This window comes from Dipodomys ordii, unplaced genomic scaffold (assembly GCF_000151885.1).
Source record: "Dipodomys ordii isolate 6190 unplaced genomic scaffold, Dord_2.0 Scaffold100, whole genome shotgun sequence".
Classification (NCBI taxonomy): domain Eukaryota; kingdom Metazoa; phylum Chordata; class Mammalia; order Rodentia; family Heteromyidae; genus Dipodomys; species Dipodomys ordii.
The window spans coordinates 6274608-6296013 of NW_012267316.1; the positions used below are offsets into that span (position 1 = coordinate 6274608).

The 21406-nt window shown below is 39.8% G+C and overlaps 1 protein-coding gene across 2 annotated transcripts in view; it reads right to left on the reverse strand.

Moving 5' to 3' along the window:
* The window catches only part of Ldlrad4 (low density lipoprotein receptor class A domain containing 4), a 378108-nt gene that overhangs the window by 275288 nt on the left and 81414 nt on the right, over positions 1–21406 (reverse strand). Inside the window, exons 1-2 of one of the 2 annotated variants that reach the window (XM_013027130.1) lie at positions 8479–8557; positions 5354–5815 (exon numbers count right to left, since the gene is read on the reverse strand). In XM_013027130.1, the coding sequence (XP_012882584.1) occupies positions 5354–5393 (40 nt within the window). In that variant the 5' untranslated portion in view covers positions 5394–5815; positions 8479–8557. Of the gene's footprint in view, positions 1–5353; positions 5816–8478; positions 8558–21406 lie in introns of those variants that run through there. The other variant, XM_013027131.1, reaches the window with a different exon arrangement.

Below are 21406 nucleotides of genomic sequence, written 5' to 3' on the forward strand. Positions count from 1 at the left end.
ATCTCAAACCAGCAAGTTCATTAGGGTATGTTCAGTGGTAATCCAAGCGGGATGCTTACCAAGTCACTCTGAAGTACAAAAAAACTCAGACAAATCTCTACCACTCTTAAGCAATCTGACAAGGAAAGTGAATGGCTCAAAGTTCCTACTTCCCTTTGCTATGAGGCAACAGGGGTTTGTTTTTACCATAGGTCTTAGTCTTTTAGGAGTCTGTTTATCCACATCATTGCCTTAACAGATTAAAGTCAAGTAGAAATACCACTTGGAACAGTAAAGATAGTGTATTCAAGTTATCTGAGTTTTCTATTTGCCTAAATATAATGAATATCAAGGTGGTCAAGATAAGGTGGGTAGTGTTTACAGCTGTATGTTGGAAGGCAGGGAAGAGTCACTTTGTTTCAGCTAAATGGTGAACACGCCCACTATAAATACCTTGTAACTGAAAGCACCAGTCTCAAAAGTCAGGTGGCAACCAACCCATCTGAAAATTCAACCATAAACTTTACTAAAGTTCATATCTTTAGTTCCAAGTATTTGCATCTGGTAGCTTATTTAAGGAAATAATCAAATACATAGAAGAGCTTTTACACACAAAGGTGCTTTCCAAAGCATTGTTTATAGGGAGAAAAACTGTACTAGTGAATAATAGGACTTGTACTATTTTGACAATAATCAAAATCCAAGAGTATATACAGAAGAGATTATTCTGTAGCACCTTAAAATCATATTTATAAAGCTAATAGTAATAATAATATATGTTAAAAGTCAAGTTATAAAATTGCATATAATAAACATATTTCTGTAAAAAGAACTTTACACAGGAGACAAATAAAAGGATGCAAGTTAAGTCAACACATTCACAATGGGAAGCTTCATACAACATGATTGTATAATTCTTTTCCTTCTTTTGACTTCATCATGCTTTCCAAATTTTTCTTACAATGAACAGACTTCCAAAAAAGGAAAAAAATAATTTTTGTTATAAAGTAGTATCTAACTGACTAAAAATCATTTCTAAATTTTTTGTTCTGAGAAAACCTGAAGAATGCATAATTTTTATTTTTTAGAACTTTTATTATCTTTAAGTAGTTATACAAGGAGTTATAAGGATTATACTAAGAGAATTTTAATTAGAAAGTTGATCTGCAATATGTATCAATAATAGTATATTTACACTCACCCAAGAAGCAAGTTATGCTTAGACTGTAACCACACAGTCGGGGAGGAAGGGGCAGGGGCTTCCTAAGCTTCCACATTTCAGAGCAATTGTACACACTCCAAACAAACAGTGCCCTGACCATGTAAACATGAATTTGAGGTGGGTCACCCATTCCTCTGGCATCCAGACTATAGCCTCTTTAACCTGTATCTCCAAAGATAAATATAATATGATCAATTTCTTTTAAGTGTGGGTATAGTAAACAGCTTAGTGACATTTCCTTTATACCTAAACCAAGATATAAAACCAAACTGAAGTGCCTTAACTCCTTTAACATTTAGGACATTTCAGGCAATAATCCTTTCTATTATCCCAGAAAATTAGCAAAAATCATTGGATTGTCAACTTTAAATACATTAAGAACCAGCTTTACTTGGCTACCTGGACAAGGAGAGTCAGCCCTTTTATCTCATAAGTAGAGCGATGTTAGCAAACAAAGATCAGAATAACAGACCAAAAAAAACTAAAATGAGCCTCTCCCATGGTATAACCTGTTTTCACTGTATTTGATTCTGATGCCCTGCATCTTGTATATGCACTTTTCTAATTTAGGGAGAGGAAGGGAAAAACAAAATGCTTAAAAAAGGAATACAGGGCCAGGCACTCATGGCTCATGCCTGTAATCCTAACTACTCAGGAGGCTGAGATCTGAGGATCACGGTTCAAAGCCAGCCTGGGCAGAAAAGTCCGTGAGACTCTTATCTCCAATTAACCACTAGAAAACTGGAAGTGGTGCTGTGGCTCGAGGTAGAGCACTCGCCTTGAGTTGAAGAGCACAGGGACAGCGCCCAGGCCCAGAGTTCAAGCCCCACAACCGACAAAAAAAAGGATACAGGATGACCCATTGTAACAATAAGATGTACAAGACACTATATTGAAAACAAACTTTACAACTTGTGGTGGGGAGGGAGGGAGGAGTTGGGGAGGTGGGAAAGGAAGAGATGGTAGGGGAAAACAGGAGGAGGTAACAATGCTTGACAGGAAATGTACTCATTACCTTACTTATGTAACTGTAACCGCTTTGTACACTATTTTTACAATAAAAAATGTATTAAAAAAACTTAAATGAGGAGCCAAATTTGCAGGGACTACAGGGAAGGCCAGGTACTTATACCTCCCTTATTGGATCCCTTCTTTATTCCCTAGAGAAATGTGGAGAGGTTAAATCATCATTTTGAAGGTACTCATGTGATATGATAAACAATACTGAATACTTGGTAGCTTCCTAAGAATAAACAAATTAGTCAAATCAATCATCCCTGCTGAAGGAATGGTACAAGTCTGTTTGAGAATTGACTCTCCCAACCCACACTTGACTTCTCTAATGCTAGCTCTCAGGACTTCTAAGACTTATTGTATAGCAAGCACCTGGGATCTTGTTAAGATAAAGGTCTTGATTTATCAAGTACAGGTAATGCTGAGGCTAATTTAAAAAAAAATCTCAATTTCTGAGGGTAAAACCTAAGCATCAATACAGTTCCCTAGTGAGATTAATATATAGCCAAAGCTATACATGCTACTAGATTTAGAGGCAGCTGACCCTCTAACCCTTGGCTCTACTAAGTATCTTTCATGGCCTAACCAGTATTATTTGGCTCCTGAGTTGTGAAAACAGAGAGAAAAGAAGAAGTACACAACACTCATAAGCTGTGAGCTCTGTGGTTTAGCAATCATACTTAGTATTTTACTACTACTGCAGCTGCTACTGCTGCTGCTGCTGCTGCTGCTACACCATCACCATTGTTACTACCACTACTACTAGCACAACTGTTATTTAGGCATGTTGACAACTAGGAAGAGGAAGAAACCAAATGATGTTATTAGGTAAATTATGAACTAAGGTATGTAAGTATATAGAGGATGGAGAAGTTGTAGGGATGAGCTGCAGTGATAATTACAACTCCTGTCATTCACTTTGCTCTTTTGGGGGGTGAGGGGAGAGGAAATGTTTGAGGGCCAGTACCATGCTTTGAATTCAAGGCCATGTGCTCACACAACTGGTGCTCTACCACGTGAGCCACATCTCCAGCCTCGCATTTTTCTGGTTATTTTGGAGATGATGTCATGTTTTCTGCCCAGTTGGCTTCCCAACCATGATCACGTGGATCTTAGCCTCCTCAGTTAGTAGGATAACTGGCAGGAGCCACTAGCAGCAAGCTTCACTTTGGTCTTAATGTATATGAAGCACCGTCCCACTTACTGTCCCAGGCAGAACCTAGAGATTCTAATTAATTCCAAACAGAGCCTTAGAAAGGCCTGAGCTTCTTTTCCCATGGTATAAAGGAGCTATAAGTCCCCGAAATAGTGATGAAGACCAAGATGTGGCTAAGAATAAGCCACAGTTAACCACTGGCAGGCTCAGGAGGGTGAGAAGTGCATGGCAATGCCTCGGGAAACAAACAGAAAGAACTGTGCAAGCTGTGCACGCCCTTGTGGGACAGTGACAGCAATGGGAGGCTCCTGACTAGGGACTGGGAGGAATTCAAGTGGGACTACTCTTCCGCAGGTTCTTTATGTCCATCTCTCCTCCTTTGTGCATCATCTCAGGACTGTGAACTTTGTAGAGCTTCTTTAAGATGCCTTTCCTCCCAAGCCACCTTCCCGTGTATCAAGGAGGTCAAGAGGTACAGCAAGCCAATTCACAGAGGTGCTTTATGCCACTCCCATCCATGTCAAAGGAGAAATGAATTTCCATGAAGAAGCAGCTCAGGAGACCAAACCAGCTGAAGTGCACATGCTAAGCAATGATAGAAGTCAGGAACTGAAGCCTACAAAGACTCTAGAACCATCATCAACTTTCATTATGTGTTCATTTGAGAAGATGTTTTTAAAAACTATTGAGCTCATTTTCACAGACCATGACCACTGCAGCATGGCCTTCCTCTATCACAACTCCATTACAGAAACACTGTTGTTAAGGCTCCAACATCGCACACAGGAATCTAAGAGGCCCCTGGAGTTTGCCCACGTGCCCTCATGGAAAATATGGAGTTTCCAGAGCTGGGCTTGGCAACTTAACTCCACATTACATGACTCCACCTCAGAACTGTGTGCTCAGCATCTTCTACTGCTGCTTCATCCTCCCACAGAATAGGAACCTGGTTTACAGATGAGCAAAGAGAAAAAGAAAGGAACAGTAGGACATGTCAAGGAATTCAGATGTACATAATGGAGGAAGCAGATTCCAGTCTAAACCCATGTGGCCTCTCTCCAGGCACCCCATTAACCCGACTTGTTCTTTCTACAAAACACTGAAAAACTACCACTTTTTAGGACTTATAAGACCAAAGAACCTAGCCACTTTCCATAATTATTTCTACTATCTTTCCTTTTCAATAAAAGCCACAAACCAAAAAGACCTTTTGGTGTAAAAACATTTTCCCTAGACTCCATGAGATTCCTCAGCTTCACAGTTGCTGGTCTGTAAACAAGGAGCCAGAGGCCCAGAGGATTATGTGGCTTCCTGGGATGTTAAGTGAATCAAACAAAGAGGCAGGATCCAAATTCAAAAGCCTCTGTGTCTCAGGCCATGGCTCTGGGCACCAGCCAGACTCAGTGGTTCCCCACAAAATGTGCAAATTGGCAGCGAGGGGGCAAATTGACACTAAATTGTCACGTCCAGCTTCTCCATCAGCTCATTTTAAGAGTGCTATCCTAACTGGAAAGTTAGCTCAGCCAAGTTGGCCCCCACCACCACTGGCACACAAATAATACTGAGGAAGTAAACTAAGGATGGAAGGAGAGAGGTCACTCAGCAGCAGTTAACTTTCTCCATGGAGTTTTCCTAGCTTCGTTTTTTTTTTTTTTAATCTCCTACACACACGGTCCAAATAATACCTTTCCTTAGAGAATATATGGAAAGAACTCTAGAAATTGTAGGATATCGTATGTCCTATCATTCAACAAAAACAAACTCATTAAAATATCAAATATGTTTTCACATTCCCATGTACAGAAAGACAGAAAACATACTATAATTCTGTCAAAACCAATCCCAGTAGCAACCTGAACCCTTGACTGAGAATGGCGTTCAGCTTGTAACTATGAATGTATTCATTCCATGCAATTATTGGTGTTTTGTTTCAACCGAAGAATTGAAACAAAAACCTCCAAGTAAGTGGGGAGGACTCTCACCTGTGAAAGCATTTGTGGCCTGAAAACCAGCTTCCTGCATACTGCTCCCCAGACAAGCTTGTGTTTCGGCTCTTAAGCTGTCCTGTCACGAGGAAACTGCCTGGGCGAGGCCTCAGGTCACTTCCATCTTAGCCTGTCCAAGTCCATCGCTCTGCCGGTCCAGCTTTCAGGAGCATCTGATGCCCACTGGCCGTGCTCCCACACCCTGTGAGCAGGCAGTACCTGGACGGCACGCAGTCCAGCAGCGTGTGGGGCACACGGTCACGTCAGCTGTCCAACCAGAGCACTGAAGCCATGGTGAGCCCAGGAGTGGAGAGGCTGTCCCACTGAGACCTGCTCTCCCACCTCAAAACGCAGGCCTCCTCAGCCTCGCGGCAGTCGGCATCTTCCACAGCCTCAGCCTCACCAAGGGAGCCCAGCCTGTTCTGATCTGCTGCTCTCTGTGCTTCACCTCTGCTCTTGCTGAAATTAAAAAGAAAAAGGTCAGGTTCTTGAGGACCTGCAGAACCATAAGATTAACAGACCTACAGAAACCAAAAGAAAAGCCACCTACAGCCCTGCCCATCACCCTTCAGTAGGCACTGGGGGCATCAGTCAAGGGGAGATGACAAAGGGTTAAAGCTCCACCTTATCCCCAGGGTACCCAGCCATCCACTCCTTCAAGCCTCTCTAAGAACAACTATGAAGACCACAATATTCTAAAGTCCTTCCCCAGTTACTTAGATCCATACATACCCTGAAGAATCTGGATCCTAAGATCATACAAGTGAGGTTTTTAGTTCATATCAACTGCCATCAGCTCTCCACAAAGGGAAACTCAGGGTTTGAACAGAGCACTTTTTAAAGGTTACTCTCTACAACATGATTAAATGGAATTTATTCCAGGGATACCAGGATGATTCAACATATGCAAATCAATAAATGTAATATAACAATTCAACAAAATTAAGGACAAAAATCACATAATCATCTCATCAGAAGCAGAAAGTGCATTTGATAAAATTCAACATTCCTTCAAGATAAAAAAAAAGGCCTTCAACAAATTAGGTATAAAAGGGACATATCACAAGAAAAACTATATAAGACCACAGAAAATATCCTGCTACATAGGAGAAAGCTGATAGCTTTTCCTCTAAGACCAGAAACAAGACAACCATGTCCACTTATACCACTCTTATTCAACATAGTGGTAAGCCAGAGAAATAAAGGGCATCAAAAATTAAAATGTCAAGAAATGTACTCACTACCTTATGTATGTAACCATTACCCCTCTATATATCACTTTGACAATAAAAATTTCAAAAAATCAAAAAAAATTAAAATGTCAGAGTTAAATTGGCCCTACTTGCAAATTACATGGATTTTTAGGCAGAAAAACATGAAGATCTCTACACCACCTTTACAGTAACATTAAAAAAGTTAAAATTAAAAAAAGAAAACATAAAGATGCCACTAAAAACTATTAGGGCCAATAAATAAATTTAGTAAAGTTATAAGATGAACTATGAAAGTTAGGATGATTTGTCATACACTAATGCAAGCTTTCTAAGAAAGAAATCAAGAATTACAAAAAGCTAAAGACATCTAAGAATAAATTAAGAAATTAAATGATTTCTACAATGAAAATTACAAAAAATAATAAAATGAATTGAAGAAGACAGTGAAAATTAGTAAGATATCCACATTCATAGATTGGGAAGAGCTGCTAAAATTTCCATACTATACAAAGTGAATTTGAGATTCCATGCAATTCCCCTTAAAATACCAATGATCTTCTTCACATAGATAAAACAATCTTAAAACATATATGGAACTAAAAAGACTTCAAATCCAATTTGAATCCAAAAGAACAGACCTGCAGATATTGCAGCACCTGAATCCAAAATGGGCTACAAAGCTATATTAGACAAAACAGCATGGTACTGTCAGAAGGAAACTCCAGACCTAGATCAATGCCACAGAACCAAGAATAAGAAATACATATATATGGCTAGAAACTTAGGAAATAATAGAGGGAAACACTTGGAGATATTAGTTTGGGCAAAGGTTTTGTTTTTTTCTTTAAACATGACCCTAAAGACACTGGCAACAAAAGCTAAAAATGATAAATGGGATTACATCAAACTAAAAACCTCCTGTATAGCAAAGGAAACAATCAACAGAGTGAAAATACAACATACATAATGAGAAAAAAAATCTTCAAACTATCTGACAATGGATTAACATCTAGAATATGTAAGGAATTAAAACAACTCAAAAGAAAAAACCCACAAATAATCTGATTTTTAGATGGGTTAAACACTTAAACATTTCTCAAAAGACTTACAATCAACAAGCATAAGAGAAAACATTCAACATAATTAATCAAACAGATCCCAACAGTTCTTTATCTGGCTTCCCAGTACTTTCCATACTTGGAACTTCCTACAGATGTCTTGATCACTTAACATCTACCTCTCCCACTGGACTCTTAACTGCCTGAGGACAAGGGCAGTGACTAGTTGATTCTCTAAATCTCCTCAGTATCTAAGACAGTCTGGTGCCTGGAGGTGCTCAGTAAACATACATTGACTGAATGAATGGAGAGTGAATGAAGGCAGTTGTGCTAAGCTTCCTAAGTACTGTTCCTAGTACAAAAGCAGTTGAATGCATAGAGAAGGCTCAGTAAATACCTACAAAATAAATCCACCCGAAGCCCTGAGGCTGACAAGAAGCATTTCTTATATTGAGAGGCTGGTCCTCTATTTGGCTCTGATCCTATTGACTGGAAGGGATTTTCCTTCCCTCACCAGTCAAGATGAGACAGTGATTACAAGCAATGACCCTACTGTACTCACACTTCACAGAATATACTATCTAGTTAAGGCTTTTAGAAGCTACTCTGAAACTGTAACTTCCAATCCTACCTATCAGGACTATAGAGAGAAAGTTCTATTCCACAGAGGTGAAATAACTGAATGCCAACAAGGAGACCCAGTGTGTATACCAGGTCTCTTGCCCTCCAACCACAATACTCCCCAACTTCTGAGAGGCAGGTAGCTCCCTAAACCTAAATGCTTTAGGCCTAGTAATATTCAAATCCAGAAAAGCCAAGAGAAGAAAGAGGAGAAAACGAGATAACTTACCCAGGATGAAAGGTCACAGAGTCAACCTGAGCCACATAATTAAGAGTTCACCTCTACAGCAAGCCCAGTGTCATCAAACACACACACTACACAGATGTTCTATTTATACTACGAAGATGGGCAGGACTAACCAGGAAATAAATTAATTCAATATTGCACTTGAAAAAATGTCATTAAGTCCCTCCCATAACAGAGCAACAGTTACTAAGGAAATAGAGCACATCCAACGGAAAAACACCCCCACAGGAAGGGACATTAAAAAAAAAAAGACTACTCACAAAACCTAACCAAATAAGTGGTAGAATACATTTGCCTTATTAGTGGTTCATAAAAACTTATATGAAATGAAGCCTTCTTAGGAATCATTCAGAAATAAAAACAGCTGCATTCATATCGTTGCTTTCATTTAAAAAAATATGCTATAAAAATACACATGTAATTCAGGAAACTGGAGGATCACACACGGGGCACAGAGGCCAAAACCCAACAAAGAAGTGAAATGACCTCTTTTCAAAAATCAAGAAACATTTTTTTTAATGTGCGCAGAGAATAACGGCTGCAGTTTCAGTTTTTATTTCCTCTCACTTGGACAGACTGTTTCACTGGTGGAGTGTCTGTTACCTAGGTGACGGCTAGACTGAGCAGTAGACAGCTCCAGGCCATACAGATCTGAGAGCTCTGTCTGCAGATCCGCATACTGCACTACCCCTGGAAAAGTTGCAGGGACAAAGAAACACCAAAAAATGAAGAAGTAGTTTTAAACTGTGGCAAGTATTAGGCACTGATGCAAAACTTTAACAGCACATTAGTGAATTCTACTGGCTGGCTCACTTAAATTTAAAGTGGCAGAAGGTTTTTAATGAGACAGATACGAGAAGAAGGTGTGAGAAAAAAAAACCAACAATCTACTTTTTGACTTGTACTGGAATTAAGTGTGCACTGTTGGAGAGAAAGATTACATTTAGGAGTTCCTCTACCCCAAAAAGCAAATTGTTTACACTTTTGCAAGGCCCAGTCTATTTCAGGATTTCTTAACTTATTTTGTTTTAAGGAAGAAATGTTAAGAGCAAATAAGGCCCTTATCTTTAAGGTAGCCGTGGGTAGACTTGGACAAGTCACTGGACCTGATCAGGCTTTCTTTTCCTTACCTGTAAACTGAGGGGGTAAAAGTCCAGGTCCCCTCCAATCTGAACAAATGTGTGTCTGTGGCTGTATGTGGCCAAAGGAGACAGAACAAACTGCATAAGAAGGGCACAATATACAGACGGTAAGCTTACCAAGGTATATGAATCTCAGAACAAGTCAGAAACATAGGTTGTCTGCCACCACAGGAAGCCAAGTTATTCAAAATAGCCAAATTCTTCAAATGCTACTTTTCATTTTGGTAATTTCTGGGTATAAGATAACATGCAGCTTATACTATAGTATAATCTCAAAGATATATCCTCAATGAGCTATGGTTATTTCTTCAGTATAGAGTAGTGTCTTGTTTTAGATAACCAATTCAGGAAGCAAGTACAAAAGTCTACATCTGGCTCAAACATACAGATGAGCTGCAAAGAGGAAAAACAACAATTGCATTACAATAGTGTTTAGAGTATCACAGTTGATGTTTAATAAAGCCTGTGACATATATAGCATGATGCTTATCTCAAACCAAACTGGAAAAAAATTCCCCTAAAAATTAAATAGGATAACTATCCACAATGAATTTGTAAGTCTATAAATACCTGCTCAAGTGATCTAGGAGTGGAGAAAGCCATATGGAGACACCTACCTGATCCCTTCATCTTACGTAGTATGAGACTCCAGAGGCTCAGGGAAGGAAAGATGTCAATGGTGAATGTGTTAATATACACAAAGCCAAGACCAGAGCCAGATGTCTGGAACCAAGCCCAAATTCCAACTTACATTACACATGCAGGAAGAAGCTGGCTCAGAGTCAGGGCGGCCCGTGAGGCTGAAGAAGGGGAGTGGCGCACCCCTGTATCATCCTGTTCACTAGGATTCAGGGAATATTGGAATGGTTTAAACCATTTATACCATATTCACAACTCTCACATGGACAAGAGAAAAGGAAAAGACCAGGGATTGCCATAAGTAAGATATCTCCAGGTAAAAATACATCCAAAGGTCAACTGGCCTAGTCCAAGCATGTCACAATTGTGGGCGCCAACTGAGCTGACAGTGAATGTGAGAATCAGTAACCCTGTCTCACTCACAGTTCTGCTGACCACCAGCCTATGTGACTGCAGAAGCAAGTCAGACCTGGGGCTGGCCTCTGAGACACTCCACACCAGGGATAGTCCCCACAATAATTTTTTTCCAATAAAATTGAGCTACACTGAGATAAAATGAGCTTGGCAGGTAACAAATAGGCAATGAGTTAACAGTATATGAGAAGGAAGGGGAATGGCAGGGGTGTTTCATTCTCTATGGGATTAAAAGAGAATAATGACCAACAAACTATTTGCGTGAAACAATTTCTGTCCCACTTACCAAACTACTTGCTGTCAGCTTGCAGCCATATTCTGCAAGTCACTTGAGCCTAGCCAACAATATCCCCTGCTCTCTGGCCTGCAAGGTGCCAAGAAATCTACATCTTTTCATCCATTCATTGCTCTAGCAGCAATCTGTGAAGCCATTTACTCTGACCACACATTATGTTAGGTCCTAGGAAGACAATGATGAGCAAACAAACCAACCTTCTGTTCCCATGATAGCTATGTTCTTTATCTTGTCTGCCTATAGAGGCAATGCTAAATATTTCCTGACTACTCTTGGCCCTGGCCAAAGAGAATAGGATATAGCAGGTGCTCAGTAAGTGCTGGCTGGTATTCTACTGGGTTTTATCTGCACATCAGCTGGCTTACCTCCTCAATCTACTGCCTCAGTCTAGCATCAGCTATACAAAGTACCAAGGGCACTTTATATGAAGAAACTAATGGCTAGGGGGCATTCAAACTCTGGAAAACACTCCACCTGGGCATTCTGGCTAAGGCTTGCCAAACTCTCCACTATTTAAAGCATACTCAAAAGACAGCTTCACACACAAATGAGCCAGAGAAGAAAAGTCCAACTCTGAATCAGACTAATTTGGCTTTACTTCATTCTTGGCTTTGGTATGCCTTTGGTAATTACTTAATGTCCCTGCCTCAATTTCCTTAGCATAAAATGGAAGCAATGACCAGAAACTGGTGGCTCATGCCTGTAATCCTAGCTACTCAGGAGGCTGAGATCTGAGCAATGCAATTTGAAGCCAACCCAAGCAAGAAAGTTCATGAGACATTTATCTCCAATAAAACACTCGGGAAAAAAAAAAAAAAGCTGAGAGTGAAGCTGTGGTAAAGCACTAGCCTTGAGCAAAATAGCTCAGGAACAGCACTCAGGCCCTAAGTTCAAATCCTATGAACGGCACCAAAAATAAATAAATAAATAAAGGAAGCAATGATGAAACCTGCTACTGTGCATTTAATGAGAAAATCTACATAAAACATTGTATCTCTAAAGTGCTAAAGAATTTACAGTATTACAATTACTACAACTCACCCACAACAGAGAATATACCCCAACTCATCTCCAGTTCTTATCTGAACAAACTGAATACAATAGGGTACTTTCTCTCATAGTTCCTCAGCTGAATATCCTTTTTTTAAAAAAATTTTATTATCTTTAAGTAGTGGTACACAGGAGTTGCTATTCAACAAATCAGTTTATGAGTGCAATGCATTTTGATCGATGTTACCTCTTCAGTTGGTTTTCTTGGTCTTTCATTTTCACTGTGAGAACATTCATTATTTTTACATTTTCTTTTCTTTTTTTATTTTGATGTGAAGATGCTGTACAGAGGGGTTACAGTTACATGAGTAAGGTAATGAGTACATTTCTTTTCGAGCACTGTTACCCCTTCCCTTGTTGTTCTCCCACTATCTCTTCTCTTCTCCACCTTCCTCACTCCTCCCCACCCCCCAAAGTAGTAAACTTCATTTCCAATATACTGTCTTGTGGGTATCATCATTGCAATGGGTCATCCTGTGTCCTTGTTGCAGCATTTTGTCATTCCTCTTACCCTCCCCAAATTATACAAATGTATATACAAGATGCAGGGTGCCAAAACCAAATACCGTGACAAGGGGAAGAACATACAAAGGAAACAAAAATATTGCATAGTACATTAAAAACAACAACAACAAAGAAAGATCTCTTGTGTCCAGATCTTGAGGTTCATTTCGCTTAGCATCACAGCTTTTGACCTTTCTTGCTCATCTGATAAAATTATTCTAGACATATACTAACTATTGCAGATGAGGGAAACCATGGGACCTATAGTTCTTTGGGTCTGGCTTACTTCACTTTATTTATGTTCTCAAGAGATAGAAGCCAAAGCTCAAAGTCATTCCATGTCAGCTAAAATTAACAACAGAGACAAATAGGAGAAAAGAGAAAATTAAAGAAAATGTGGGTGAAGTATTTGATATAAAATGTGGTGAAAGAATAGAAGGAAAAAAATGACAAAAAAGAAATGCCTTAAAAAAGAGCCTCTTGGTATTAATTTTTTATGTTTTCATACCAAAATATCAAAAATTTTCAATGTTACCAAAAGGAAAACTATATTTAACCAAGATAATCCATGTCCTGCTCAGAAAATACTCATGTAGGTCTAGTCTGCCTTTATTCCCTCCTCTTTCCTACTTAGCTTGATGCCTTTGTGTATATTTCAGCTTTCCCAAGATCCAGTAGAAGTACACAGGGAAGACATCCTACCAACTTCATCTGAGATGGAAGTCTCAGACTCCAAACCTTGTGATGTTCCCCACCAACCCTATTCCCTCACATAGGCTGGCGATGAGCAGCTGAGAAGACCGGAGTAATTGATCCGAACATAGCCACACTCTGCTCTGCTGGTATTTAGTCAGGTGTCCATGATATGTTCAGACCTCTGGCTTGCCCTTTGGATGACTCTGGGCCCAAACCTGGGCCCTGACAATGCAGTGGCCCCTCTGCCCACCAAATGGTGCTAGATGCTAGAGCAGAACTAACTTGTGAAAAGCTAACAGAATCAATCAACAACAAAACAGCCAAGGTTCCCTATAGAAATGAGCAATATACGTGACCTTAATCACTGGCACTGACAAAGGTTCCTAGATGCTCCTTGTTTACGAAGCTCCAGACCAGCTCCATATTTGCTTCTTCAATCAAAGCATACCATAAAGACCAAAATATTCAATAAGTAGTTCTGTCTTGTTTACATCCATTTATTTTCTGAGAAATATATTCCATCAGGAAAAGAAAAACTTTCCACTGTATGATTTTTCATAACTTGGTATCTGGTTTGAAATGGATGGTTATAGATAAAAATATTTCCAGAGAGTCCTGAGTTGTCTGGAACAAACATTGGAGAAAAGATGTTGAAAGAGCAACAGAGTCTAATGGCCACTTCCTGATACCTGCTGCCTGCAAAGCTCTGAACCAATGAAGGAAGCAAATGCTCAGCTTAATGTAAATCCATCCAGCTGTTTGGTACAGACACACTCAGTCTTGTGCTCTGAAAGAAAGACTCCTTATAGCCTGAATACCTACTAAGACAAGATTTAAGAGAAGTCATAAACCTTTAGAGGACAAAGGAGATTCCTACTGCCTATAAAGCAGACACAAATCCAGTCCATCTTCTCTCAGTACATACTTTCAACCACTCTGCTGTTTGCTCATTTACAGAAACCAAAAGAAGACATAAAATGCAATTAATAATGCGTCTTCTGAGTTGTTTTACAACAATGGAGAGAAACCTTAGTTTCCCACAAGACCTCAAAGATAATCTCTAGACTAGCCTCACAAGAATGGCTTAGAATTCAATGGGCAAAGGCAGTCATTTGAGACATACTAAATTCTGAAAATAAATTGTTTAGCCCAGTCAGTGTTGGTGGGACAACATAACTATGATCACCAAAATCCAAAGAGATAAACATTTCAGCAGATGTCTAAAAGGGCTGGCCCTGGAGCTGACGTCAATGGTGGCAACTGGGCCCAAGCATGTGACAAATGAGCCCTCAGTAGTTTACACACAATAATGAATACTACACATCTACGAGAGGCCCCAGCACACCAAGTCATTTGATGAGTAGTCCTAACTCTATATATATTAAGGAAAAGACTGATAGAGTTTCACATCTTCCTGGAAGGCTGGACAGGCAAGCCTGTGAAAATGCATATGTCCTGAAGAGCAGCTGTTAAAAAGGGCAGAGAATTCAGAGGGAAGGCTGCCTGGCATTTAACTAATGTGACTACACAAACCCCATCCCTGTGTACTTATTCTGGAGGCCTCCGGCCAAGCAGAAAGAGTTCATTAGACTAATTTTTGCTGCATGGGTAACAAAAGTCCATGTATGTGCTCTTATGCAGCAAAAGAAAAGTGAGGTTTATGCCTAGGGAAAACATTACAGACAGGTATTATGTCCCACTAAGTAGCCAGGGAGTAGTGAAGAGACACACAGGGTGATCAGAGCAGGTTCTCACGTACCCAAGACCATGCACCTTCTGAGCTGCTGAGCTGCAGAGATCTGACCAGCAGCTAGAAGCTGCTGCATTCTAAAGCATCCTTAACCCCAAGAGAGACTGCTATCTGCCTGATACAAATAAACGTTTCTCTCTCATGGGACCTACTAAGACCTACAGAGAGATTTCCTGGATCCCACCCAGGAGAACTGCATGACAGGAGGGCAAGCAGGAGGGCACTGTAATCACCAAATATAGAGCCTAAAATCACACACTGGTCACACAGTGTCTGAGAAACCTTTCGTGAACTAAACACCACAGACTTCACTGGCCTAATAGTCAACAACTTCTGCATTTAAAACTATGTCATCCTAACTGGCCACCAATAGCTCATGCCTATAATCCTAGCTTACCCAGGATGCTGGGTTTCAAGGATGTAGTTTGAAGCCAGTCATAGCTGGAAAGTCGATGGGACTCTTATCGCCAATAAACTATCAAAAAGCTGGAAATAAGGCTGTGGCTCAAGTGGTAGAGCACTAGCCTTAAGCAAAAGTAGCTCAGGCCCTGAGATCAACCTCCAGGGCAGGCCCAAACAAAACAAAACAAAACTGTCATCTTTAGCTCTTCCCTTTTTCTTATCAAAATCTAGCATTTACTGATTCCTTCCTCTCTAAAGTCAACAAATAGGAAATGACTTGTTCAAACTTCTTCTTTTCATTGGAGACCTTGGCAAACCTCTTCAAATAGAGGTCAGGGCCTCCCAAGCTCTGGGCATCCTGGAGACACGAGGGAGGAAGTCCAGGAACAACCTGGGAGGAGACTTTACCCGTAATGCACAATCTCCCACTATTCCCTTTCTGTCCACAGTTTGGTAAAGTTAGGCCCTCAAATAATACCAATAAGGACTTCATTTCCACACAAGAAAGCCAAGCTGATTTGCTTTTAATACTGAAACTTGCTACAATACTCTCACTGGGCCCAGAGTTCCATAACTATCCCATGTAATCACCTAAACTATATTTTATACATTTGGACTTAAAATATATTGATAAGTACAACTGAGATAGGAAAATATATATATACACAAAACTAATGACCATCATAGAGAAAGGGGTTGGGCTAGCTGGAAAAATAGGATAAAGGAAATGCAGGGGTAGGAGTAACTGAAAGGGGTTCCATTAGATGCCAGGGGTTCTATAATTTTTTCAGGACTGGCATAACTGCTCCCAACCCAGAGGTGTTGTGAACTGGGGGATGAGCACAGCCAGGATTAGAATGCTGATTCGGCTGAGCAGCTCACCCATAGCCTTCTCAGGCATGTTACATAACCTGCCAACTTCAGTCTCTCCTTCCCTAAAACAAAGCATTAATATAACTGCAACACAACAGTGGTTATTGAATAAGGAAGTTCACACAAGAACATGTGCTTTATGCAAGGACATCTAATAAGTCCTGTATACATTGTTAAGGCAATGCTGGGAACAGTTACCAGGCCCTCAGGAGAAGTGTGGGCCATGCAGTTGTGTCAGCCAGGCTGTAAGTGAAATAGGAAGAAGAAAATAAACTTTTTTGACTGTGTAGAACGAGAGGAAAAGAAAAAATATATAATGCCATGCCATTCTATGAATGAACACTCAATAAATTAAACTAAGTGCATGTTTAGATTAGAATTTAATATTTTTAAGCTGGACACCAGTGCCTCATGGCTGAAATCCTAGCTACTCAGGAGACTGAGATACAGAGAATCACAGTTTGAAGTCAGCAGGGCAGAAAAGCCTCTATCTCCAAAAAGACTCCATCTCCAAAATAACCAGCAAAAAAAAAAAAAAAAAAAAAAGTGGCCTAGGAAGCCTACAGGCTCACATCTGTAATCCTAGCTACTCCGGAGGCTGAGATCTAAGGATCAGGGTTCAAAGCCAGCCCAGGCAGGAAAGTCCATAAGACTCTAATCTCCAATTAACCACCAAAAAGCCAGATGTGGAGCTGTGCTCAAGTAGTAGAGTACTAGCCTTGCGTGGAAAAAGCTCAGGAACAGCACGTGCCCAGGCCCTGTCAAGCTTCAGGACTGGCAGAGATATAGAAGAGTGCTAGCTGAGCAAACATGAAGCCCTGAGTTCAAACCCTGGTACTGGCAAAAGAAAAAGGATATCATTTCTGTCTTCAAATAATTAGTTACATATGTTAATATTTGATAGATTTTCTTTTCTTTTCACCATGGACCAAAGCCTCCCGGTGTAAGGCAGGCCTTTGCCTTGCTGTTGTAACCTGACCCTGTATTTCCCTCAGAAGGCCTCCTTCCTGCTTGAGCACAGAGCCAGCCACTATTGAATGCACACTGACTAACTGCAAGGGATTCCCCACATTGCAGAAATCACTCCTATTGAAATGACTCATCCCCACACTTCCTTTGCATAAAAACATGTTATTATGTTCAAGAAAAACACACCAGAAATAATAGCTAAAGATGGCATTTAAATAACTTATACCAACACCCAAAAATGGCTTCCTAGAGAAAAAGAGAGTTACTGGCATTTTTGAGAATATTATAAAAGTTCTCTCTTTGCTCCTCCTTTACCCACCTCCCCTGTGGCTAGTTCTGGCCACAAGCTGCAAGGACTTTCCCGGCCTAGAGGTAAACTTGAGAAAAGCAGGTTTTATAGCAAGAAAGAAGACTGCCTTTGAAATTTAAAAGCAGCCTAGCTACTTACTCTACTACCATCCTTTTCCTTTCTAGTTCCCATGGAAACAGACCTCCGATCACCAAAACCAGGGTAAAGATAGCACCATGCCCAGTTTTCCCTGCAATTGGTTACCATGGGAACTGTAAGAGAAAGGAATGGAGGCTGGGTAGCTAGACTGCCTGCAAATCATCTGGTCAGGAGCTATGCCTGTAGGACTCTATGGACTCTTCAGGGATGAAATATCCACTCAGGAAAAGAGTCTCAGAGACAGTGTAGCTCACAGAAGGCTATACTATATGGATTAAATCACCTACACACAGAGCAGGTGATTTGCCTTCTCAAAACATCTCTTCAAGCCAACCACAGATAACCCATTTTTCCCATGTCAGACAAGTGGGCTTATATCTCTTGGGAAACACAATGACCCCAAACCTCCTGACTCAATTTCTGTGGGCTGGGACTAAGACTCTGTAATGTTTCATAAGCTTCAAAGACAATCCTGACATATGATCATTCTAAGAAACTGACGAATGGACAAGGGCTTCAATTCTACAGAAGATGTTGGTGACGTAAAGGTTCAGGCTTAGCAAGTTTCAGGCAGTACCTAACATTGTTTCTTTTTTTAATTTCTATTTATCTTTAAGTAGCTGTACAAAGGAGTTGCCATTTAGCAAAGCAGTTTATGAACTCAATATATCTTCATCGACATCGTTCCTTTTTTTGTTTCTAAACAGCATTTCTTTTTTTTTTTTTTTAACAAGAAAGCAACTTTATTGAGAAGGTTCCTACACTGATTGGTCAGGGCCACGGCACAGGCTCTGGAGCTGATACTGCAACCCTGAAAGGCTCACAAGCTAGGGTTTTTTAAGGCAAAATCCATGGGGTCAAGCCTGGTCACACTCAGGTGACCAGTGGGTTCACAACACACACAAAGGATTGCATACTCATCTAAACAGCATTTCTAAGTAGTTCATGTTACTCATCCTTAAACCATATCTGAGTAGTGAGATTCTAGGCTTTAACAAGTTTGGCTCTAGAACTTTCTCCATAGATTAAAGATAGATAGTGCAGTCATTTCTGCAATAACAGTTTATTTCCCACCTCTGGCCATCAGTCCATTGTCCATATCAGGCCTCTGAAGTAGAATGCTTTGGTGCCTGGGACAGACAAGCAATTCAAAGCCTGCTTCCTCCGTCTCCAGAGATAATCATGTGGATCAGAGGCTAACAGAACATTCAAAACTTAGTTAAGTATAATTTAGCCATCAAGAAAACAAATCTGGCTCTTCTATGAAACATAAAAGAAAATTCCATACATTTGAGGATCAAACTATTAGTAAAAATATGTGAAATATTTAGAAAATATTTATAAATATAAATATATTATCAAACAGAATGGAGTTGCCCACATGTAGTTTTAAGAGAGATGAGATAGAACTTTGCAAAACTCTAGTATTATTAATAAATTCAAGTAGCTCTAAAATACTTAGTATAAAAAGAAATGCAGATAGTAAAAACAGTTCTATGCACTTCATTATGACAGTAACATGAACATAATGTTTATTTCTATATTAAGCCATGAAATAGTTTTGAAACATGTAAAATGCCAGTGTATTATTCAATGCCAGTGTATCCATAAGCAAATTACTGATTTTCTAGTTTAAGAAATTACCATTTGCTTATATGTAAAAGCAAACTATTTCATTTTGTTTTAATAATATACTTTGTGGGTTGTGAATGTGGCTTAGTGGTAGAGTGCTTGCCTAGCATGCATGAAGCCCTGGGTTTGATTCCTCAGTACAACATAAACAGAAAAAGCTGGAAGTGGCGCTGTGGCTCAAGTGATAGAGTGTTAGCCTTGAGCAAAAGAAGCTCAGGGATAGTACCCACCCATCCCCATGAGTTCAAGCCCTAGGACTGGGGCTGGGAATGTGACCTAGTAGTAAAGTGCTTGCCTAGCATGTATGAAGCCCTGGATTCGGTTCCTCAGTATCGCATAAACAGAAAAAGCCAGAAGAGGTGCTATGGCTCAAGTAGTGGAGGTGCTAGCCTTAAGCAAAAGAAGCTAAGGAACAGTGCCTAAGCCCTGAGTTCAAGCCCCAGGACTGGTTTAAAAAAAAGATAGATAGATAGATACTTGTAAATTATTCAAGAGCATAACTAATCTTTGAAAATTAAAATAAAAGCAAAGATTTAAAATATAAATCATTGACTTATAAGCCTACCTGAAAACATAATCTTCTGATTGTAAAAATGTAAAAAGGGAAAAAATCAGCTATTTGATTAGTCAACACACAACAAAGAGAAGCATTTTTACAAACTCCTATAACTACAAGCAAGTAAAAGAAACATTGAAGATACATATCTGCAATGTCCACTAAATATACACTTCTCATTCCACTGAAACAAAAATATAAAAATACATATCAATATGTGCAAAATACCACACACAATCTTACAAAAAGATAGGCCATAGCAATTACTGAGATTTAGTTGACTCTTAGGATCTCAAAGCACATAAAGCTAGGGTACCTCTACTGGTGTGATGAGAAAAAAATCAAATGAGCAAATACTGTGCTTGCAAAAACCACAGAGAGACAGAGAGAGGGAAAGAAACTTGGAGACAGAAAAAGAAAATTATAAAGCAGTGTGGTAGAAGATGCTGAGGAATGTCAACTGTTAAGCCCTCCACTAAAAGTGACAAAAATAATAGTGCAGCCATGTGCCAGTGGCTCATAAATACACTCCTACTTACTCAGGAGGCTGAGATGTCTTGGCAGGAAAGTTCATGAGACTCTTATCTCTAATTAACCACCAAAAAGCCAGAAGAGGAGCAATGGCTCAAGTGGTAGAGCACTAGCCTCAAGCAAAAAAGCTCAGGGACAATGCCCAGGCCCTGAGCTGAAGCCCCATGATAAAATTATTATTATTATTAATATACAGACATAATTACACCCAACACCACTAAAATCTGTAGTCTAAGAAACTCTAGCTAGGGCTGGGAATGTGGCTTAGTATTAGAGTGCCTGCCTACCATGCATAAAGCCCTGGGTTCAATTCCTCAGTACCACATAAACAGAAAATGCCAGAAGTGGCACTGTGGCTCAAGTGGTAGAGTACTATCCTTGAGCAAAAGAAGATCAGGGACAATGCCAAGGCCCTGAGTTCAAGCCCCAGGACTGGCAAAACAAAAACAAAAAACACAGAGACTCTTGCTAGAAAGTCAGTTGTATTTATTGTATAACATGGGTTTACTTTGTGTTTACATGAAAAAAAGCAACTGGAGCACAGTCAACAAACTCTCTACATAGGGCCAGATGGTAAACAGCATCATACAAGACCATGTAGTCTCTGTCCTTATTCCTAAATTTTGCAACGACAGCATGAAAACAGCCACAACAAACAACACATAAAATAAATGGCCATGTTGCAATAAAACTTTACTTATACAAACAAGCACCAGCCAGGATGTGAACTATGAGCCATAATTTGCAGCCTACATTAGCCTATTTAATTTTAGGAAAATGACTTGCTCAATTTTCATTCCACAGCTTCAGAAAAAGCACAGAAACTACTTACAAAGTCTGGACCCCCAACACTCAAAATGTTCTAGTTCTTATATATCAGTCCTTTACAGTTGCTACTAGTTAATAAATAATCATTTCTTCCTATTTGTGTTCTCTATTATATTTCTCTTGCATATATCTTGTCTCCTTCACTTCCATATAATAATTTCAAGGATAAAACTATATTTTT